We start from the raw sequence: 7,586 nt of genomic DNA on the forward strand, positions 1-7,586 counted from the left end.
AAAAAAAAAAGACGACAAACCAGGACATTATAAAGCTGCACATTTTGTACCAGATACAATAAAATACGCAATGCTACATTAAGTGGTTAAAAATACAAAGGGGAAAAGTATATTGATTTTTTTAAAACATCTTTAAAGAATATACAATGTTATTTTTCCTTAACTACCCAAGAAATTTAGTAGAAAGTGCATTCTATATAACAAAGAAAGGAGGAGGAGAATCATTCTGCAAACCGAGAAAACAAGACATGACACAGAAAAGGGGGAAAACTCCATGAACAGATAAAAACAAAGAAGTGCGTGGAGGGGCTAGTGTAAAGTCGCCAAAGCAGGAGGAACATCCCTTTCACGTTAAAGGGAGCCCATACTGGAGAAAACAAAAGTGTATTTCAATGATTTGATTTGAGCAGACACTGAAAGAAAATGTTCTTTATTTTGCCATGGTCCAATTCACACTACCCACCTCCACCTGGGATTCTCCTCCTTTCCTTGCCTAAAAAACATCCACTCAAAGTAATCACCTCCATCTCCGCCCTTTCCCGTGCAGCCACAACTGCTCTCTGTTCCACAATGCATTGTCAGTCCCACCCCTCCCTCCCTTCCCTGCGCCTCACCCACGCAGCAGTAAAGTGCAGAGAATACACACAAGTGAAAAGGCTTTTTTTTTTTTTTAAAAGAAAAAAAAAGAAAAAAAAAAGACAAAAATCCATACTGCAAAATGCTGAATCACAGCAGTGAACCAGAGGGGACAGGATGATAAGCAAATAATGCAGCAGTATTAAGACCCACAGAAATGGCAGGATAATTGCAGGTCTCAAATCCAAAAAGAGACTAAACAATGGAGCTTAACCACTTCAGACTGAACACCATTAGAATGACACAAAGAGGGTCGTGGTAGATTTACTGCTATTGTTCAGGTCAGGTATCCCAAAATAGGCGTACATTGGGGCACACTGTGTAAAAGCAGCTTTTGGTACAAGAGCACTGGGGACAATCAGACAGACACAGACTGCATGCACTCATACACACTTGCACAAAGACACACTCTAAACACACGATCAGACTGGATGAAGGGGAAAACCAAGCAATCCCAAATTCATTCCAACGCAAGCCAACCTTTTTCTTCTTTTACACAAGTAACATTCACACTGTTGGCTATTACATTAATAAATGTAATTTCTTTAGCTGATTTGATCAAACATATGCTTATCTATACAAGAATTCCAAGTATTAGAAGTTGTATGACCACTGCTTCTTATCCTGTCATTTCCTATCATGTGCTAATAACAGTATATCTACATGACAGAAGCATTCATTAGCTTAAAACTGAGCAGAAGACATTAAAATTAAATAATAATAAAAAAAAAAAAAACCCCAAACAAAAATAAAAAACAAAACAAACAAAAAAAAACATACATATGAGTTATCGGCCATCATTCTGCGTAGGCAACTTTCAGCAACTTTAGACATGCATTTGCCTGTGTGGATCAAAGTATGTCAGTACGATCAAAGTACAAAAGAAAATAAAAAAGTAACGCCACCCCACACCAAACCGTGGAATATAGGCTGAGAGGAATATGCATAATTTCCCATTAAGAACTTTGATGAGTAAAGGTCCCAGTTGTGTATACTGTGTGTGTGTCAAATGACCTTTAACATGATAACCCGTATCATCGACAGCAGCGAAGGGAGGTGGGATATATCCTGATGGGGCCACGTGGTTGGCCCCTCACAGTGGCAGTACTCGACAGTCATCCGTTATCTAAAAGCTTCTGTTGGCCAACAGTATTGAAAGCTGAGGCAGCACTGATTAAAGTAAATAAATCAGTGACCATGTGGTCTTTTGTGTGTATGCGTGTGCTTGAAAAAGTGTGAGGAGTGAGTGTGTGCGCGCCTAGGCAATGTCCTGCATAACTAGAGTTGTCTTGATCGCAAAATATCTAGTCAAACCTTGGATGCGCAGTAGAAAAGCTCAACTGGCAAGACATGTTCTGTATGACACAATACAATGCTATTATGTAGTTCATACTTCTGAAAATTAAGAAAAAAAGCAAAAACAAAAGAAATATTTCATGTACTGGAATGGAAAGCACCATTTTATCATGTAATGAATCTCAGACTAAGTCCAGATTCAATTAACCACTTACAAAATCTTTTGACCAAATGTCCTTTTACAAAGTTCCTCCCCCCTTCCTTACTGTAACCTATGGCACTGCATCTTGCACAACTTCTGTTGCCCCTCTGACAGAAAGGCCAGGACTTGACCTTAAGACAGAGAAAGGCTCAGGTAGAACCAGTTACAACATTCATTAAACGTTTCTGTGGGGCCCCAAGGCTCTGCAGTACAACTAGGAGGACAGGTGCAGTATTGCTATGGGGAGGACCTGCACAGAAAGCTCAAGCCCTGACCAATGTGCAACCCTATGGTCAAGTTGACATAAGGAGAAATCAGTGACACTGATCTTTTGATCAGTGAAGCCCAGGTAATACATGAGACGACTTCCATCAGCAGCTTTTGATGAAAATAATGTACAGACTGAGAACTTGCACTAAAATTGTTTTCTGTAGAAGAAATTGTTGAAGAAAATATTTGTCAGTTGAGCAGGATATTAAAGTAGAGGTGTTACATGATGTGTACACTGAGGGTACATAAGTCTGTATCTTCAGAACACACAGGGGTGTGTAAAGTTTAGTTTGAGTTACATGAATCTGTTCGACAGGAGCACCTTTGCTTTATGTCCACACAGAAAGAGCTTCAACCACATTTTTCATGATCCATCTCATCCTTTTCTAATAGGAAAAAGATAAGTACTCATAGCACAACTGTGTAATGCATTGTGTTTTACTTGCACTATATACACAAATGTTTTAAACAAAAGCACGTAATTACAGTGCTGTTTATTGGACTCTGAGCACTTATAAAACACACATTTGATTTCAGTGCCTGAAGTCTCCTGTGTAGACACATACTGAGTAATGGTGCTGGTCACGCTACGCCTTCTCTGTAGACATGGCTTTGGGGGCCTTGAAACTAAAAAACTGAGGCAGGACTATGAGAAGACGTGGAACAAGGCGCGGTTTGGTGCTGGCCTACAGACCAGCAGCACAGTTCAGTGGTGCTGCGGGGCTCCGGGGCCCTTATCGGGAGGGGCCATGTGGTGCAGGTAGCTGCTGTCTTGGTGCCCACAGTGGTTTAGGGGCTCACTCTTAAAAAGAGCTGGAGGTGGGGGGAGGTGGGAGACAGGGGGCACTGCTAGGTGGTGGTGGGGGTGAGGTTGGGCATGTTGGGGTGTGCTTGAGAGGTGCTGCTGGGTTGATGAGGGGTGGGGATGATGGTGAGAGGGCGCTGAGTGGAGTGGCACATGGGAAAATGTGTGCCCCACAGTGCCTTGAGGAGGAATAGACCCTCCTGTTGGGTTGAGGCCCATGGTTGCTGAGGTGGTGGCCAGGGTGGCAGTTGAGGGCCCAGGGCCAGAGGTTGAGGAAGATGAGGAGAAGGTGTTGGAAAAGATCCGGACAGGCACAGGTGGGCCGCTAGTCTGCAGAACAACGGGGCTGGTGACCCGGAAACACTTCTCTTTGTGTGCTTTGAGCATGTTGGAGAAGCGGAAGCGTTGGCCGCACACCTCGCAGGGATAGGGCTTCTCGCCTGTGTGGGTGCGGCGGTGGCGTTTCATGTTGGGTCGGCTGGTGAAGCTCTTCCCACAGATCTCACAAATGAAAGGCTTCTCCCCTGCATAGATTCATAAAAAACAACAACACTGAATGAGAAAAAAAAAAAAAGAACAGTTTCTACCAATTAACAAGAAGAATGGAGCACAGGGGGAAAATGCATTACAATAAAATCATTTGGTGTCAAAAGTGAGGGTTAGAAAGTGTTAAATATTCAACAACTGTTAACTGTCCTCCCCCCTCCCCTTTAACCATTTCCCTCTGCAGAGAGCAACAGTTCTTTTAAATATGTAAATAAGTTTTTGCTGTCAACCCACCCACTCCGCAGGAAGCTATTACAATTCACACTTTGAGCAGAGGAGATGTGAAAGTGAACAACAGCAGCTCCGTTGGATTGTCGCTCTCATTAACCTCCCTCCATGGAGCCACTGAATGTGCCTGCTACCACCCACACAGCCATCTATTAACAGGCTGCTGAAGGGCTCTCTAAATGCCTTATTCTTGCATGTTATGTGTGAAGCTCCTCCACACTAAATGAATATCAAAAGGTGACAGTTAATGTGCTAGTCTTCTGTAACTGTTACCTTACATTCACTCATGAGAATTCACATGGAAAAAAAAAAAATCTGTATGCAGTGAACCAAACTTTGGGTGTTGAAAGTGTATGCTTCCTATTACAGAGCATGACTGGGTGTGTCTCCTCCTGGATGAGGTTAAATTGGTTGGTAGCAGCAGGGAGAGGAGAGGGTAGCATAATTACACATCACAAATAGAACTGTGAGAGCCTATGGAGTGCAGTGTGTCCACCCACGTCAGGCACGGCTGGTGAAAAACAGTGAAGGACATACAAGCATCACTGCTTAGCAGTGGTCTTAGAAATAGCAATGCAGCAGAGACAGAAAATCAAAGGGGTGTAATACAGCATGTGTTTGGGTAGTCATTATAAGCCACAGTATATGCAAGGCTCCTCTTTGATGTAGAACATCCCTCTCATTAAAAATTCTGGGCAAAGTCTCCTGCTCTTACCACTATAATGTTCCTGTTGGCAACTCCCCATCCGATTCCTTTTTTAGGATGAGTATGGTGACTGGGTGGCTGGTAAAGCAGGCCAATGAAGGATGGTAAATGTTTGATAAACTTTAGATTTATAAAGTAAAATAAATCTATAGTCATGTGAGACTTTTGTTATATTTCAATAAGAGTACAAAGTGCTGTAACCATCAAGCAAAGGACAAAAAAGATTTAGGAAACAACTGGTCTGTATGAAATGTAATTTTCCCCTCAACAGCTGGGCCAACTTGGTCTTTGTAATTTGCTTCTGCACGACTGCATTTAAATAGAAGCTGGGAGGAAACTATGCAAACATGGAAAACAAAAGGGCAAGACATTTGTCGACTAAAGTAGCAAGTATCTGCTGAGTAGTCATTTCTTTGTTTTAGTTGACTGCAGAAAAAGAAATGTAAATTAAAAAAAAAAAAAAAAAAAAAAAAGGGGTCAAAGGAGCTTGCAAAGAAAAGCGTAACCCCCCACAGTGGGGGGTTACTCCCACTAGGTTTATATCTGGGACTCTCCACCATTTGACCTTAGAACTGAAGAAGCTTCTCAGATGAGAGGTGAAACGTCTTCAAGCAACTTATAGAAGTCCAGACGCTTTTCTTTGCAAGCCCCTTTGACTACGATGACCTGGATGACTGAGAACCTTCACAGACAAAAAAAGGGGGTTTTATTTTTATATAGACTATGATCAATGCCAAAAAAAATACTGTTTACATATATCAGACTTGAGGGTTGTGTGTAACCAGTTAGTGACATTATTTACTGAAGAATCCATAGTGGAGACATTACATTATTTGAAACTGGAATCTCCTGCTGTGGAGAAACTACAACTAGGGTACTATATTTGAGTGCAGCCTTGTTCAGTTTCTACAAACAAAGTGATGACTTTTCTATAAAGCTTCCTGATTTCATAGAAATGCCTCACCACTTAAAAAGGGCTCTGAAACTAGAATTGGTTTCCTGCATTTAAAAAGCAGGTTAATACTGACACTCATATTTTTGCAGAAAGTCCATAGGTTTCAGAGCCATATGGATTATCCCAAAGGACACTGGCCTGATTGGCATGTGTGATTTTCCCAGAACACTTATGGAACTTAAAAGACCCACACTTGTTTCTCACCTGTGTGTGTCTTCATGTGCTCATCAAAGTACTGTTTCATGTTGAAGTCTTTGCCACACCACTGGCACATGAACTGCTTGTGTCCGATGTGAATGCTCATGTGGGAGCGCAGCTGGTACTTGTACTGGAACCGTTCGTCACAGTTCTACAGCAGAAACAACAGATGCGTTCAGATAACATGTCCACACACCCACACACACACACACACACACAGTACAACAGCATGCACACACAAAAAAAAAAGCACAGTTGCTGACACACAGTAATTGACAATCTGATTTAGATAAAACATTTATCATGCGCTACTCTTTCTGCATTTTCTAATGTGAAAATAGTTTAGAAGTGAAATGTTTATTTTGACAACCGTAACCCAAGTAAATCAGTAAGGGTTTAAGACAGAACTGTAACATTGTTCAATCATAAAGCAGCTTTTGATGTGACAAAAGCTGCTTCAGCTCTGACAATAAATCACTTATTGCTTTTGGCTGCTTCCTTGTTTTGTCCCAAATGATAATTTTGTGAAAATGTCAATGTTATTATTTAACATTTTCATAACTGTTGTTGTTGTTAAATATAACTGTTGTGTGGCATTATTTAGAGCTATATGTACACTGCTGTGTAGGGACTGCTTTATGACGCATCATGCTTAAGAAACGCAGTTAGTTCCACAATCCAGCACCACTGCTCAGGTTATTTTGGTGCATGGAGCAACACTGTATTTGCAATCTCTTTTTTTCCTGGTCAGGGTTTTCTTGAAGTGAAGTATTCATAATCTTAATGTGGCACCACCTGACCAAATAAATGTCAGTAAGGGAAGAAAAGAAAGAAAAAGAAAAGCCGTTTCTATAAACAGCCTATATACTTATTAAGGATATAGTTGAATATTTGATGACGACCTCAAACTTCTGATTAGAGTAACTCCACCTCCATACATAGTTCTGGTTTGACCCCCATTTAAATAGTTGGGGAATGTAAAGGTCTTCGGCTGAAGTAAAACACTGTTTCAACTGTACCCAACCCAGCTGAACAGGAAAAACAAAACAAAACAAAACAACCATCATGTCACACAACATAACAAAACGCTTCTCTCACAGACGTCACATGCATACATTGAACATTTATTCCTTCAGCTATTTAACGCTTCAGTTAATAGGTGAACTGTGTTCCTGCGTGGTTTTCTAATATTTGACATGGTCTGGCTTCAGCTCCTCTGTAGAACATTGTCCACTGAAAGCAAAACACACAGTGCACAGTCAACATCTGGAAGACACTGACTATTTTAGGTTATTCACAAACCACAGGACACAGATGTCTCCCAGCTGAAACTTACTGGTGTAAGTCTGCTTTTACAGCACACAACAAAAAAAAATTCTGTCACTCCATTCAAGTGATCAAACTAGTTTAAAACATATAATTGAATTAAAATTTAAAAAATCAACAGTAAAATTCACACCAAAAATAAATAAGAAGGGGGGTGGTGAAATTTAAATGTTTGCTTATATAAAACTTTCTAAAGCCACTGCACTTTCATCCTTATATAATTTTATTTGTTCAAGGGTATTTGAAGACAGTATGTAAATTAAACCATGCCTGCTGAAAAGGAAGCGAGTAACCACTATTATATGTCCTCCATGTTATGTAAATGATCTTTAACGCAAATATTTCAACTGCAACAAAACCCTGTGAAATTGTAAAAATAAAATGGTCTGTATTTGTATAGCGCTTTACTAGTCCCTAA

The 7,586-nt window shown here is 40.7% G+C and overlaps 1 protein-coding gene across 2 annotated transcripts in view; it reads right to left on the reverse strand.

Annotated features, from left to right (window-relative positions):
- Window positions 1-6: 6 nt before the first annotated feature.
- Window positions 7-7,586, reverse strand: part of znf652 (zinc finger protein 652) — an 18,375-nt gene continuing 10,795 nt past the window's right edge. For both annotated transcript variants that reach the window (XM_005920402.3, XM_005920403.3), the window contains exons 5-6: window positions 5,849-5,993; window positions 7-3,733 (exon numbers count right to left, since the gene is read on the reverse strand). In XM_005920402.3, the coding sequence (XP_005920464.1) occupies window positions 3,111-3,733; window positions 5,849-5,993 (768 nt within the window). In that variant the 3' untranslated portion in view covers window positions 7-3,110. The remainder of the gene's footprint in view (window positions 3,734-5,848; window positions 5,994-7,586) is intronic.

Source organism: Haplochromis burtoni, unplaced genomic scaffold (assembly GCF_018398535.1).
Source record: "Haplochromis burtoni strain Fernald_Lab_line unplaced genomic scaffold, NCSU_Asbu1 Contig_21, whole genome shotgun sequence".
NCBI classification, from domain to species: domain Eukaryota; kingdom Metazoa; phylum Chordata; class Actinopteri; order Cichliformes; family Cichlidae; genus Haplochromis; species Haplochromis burtoni.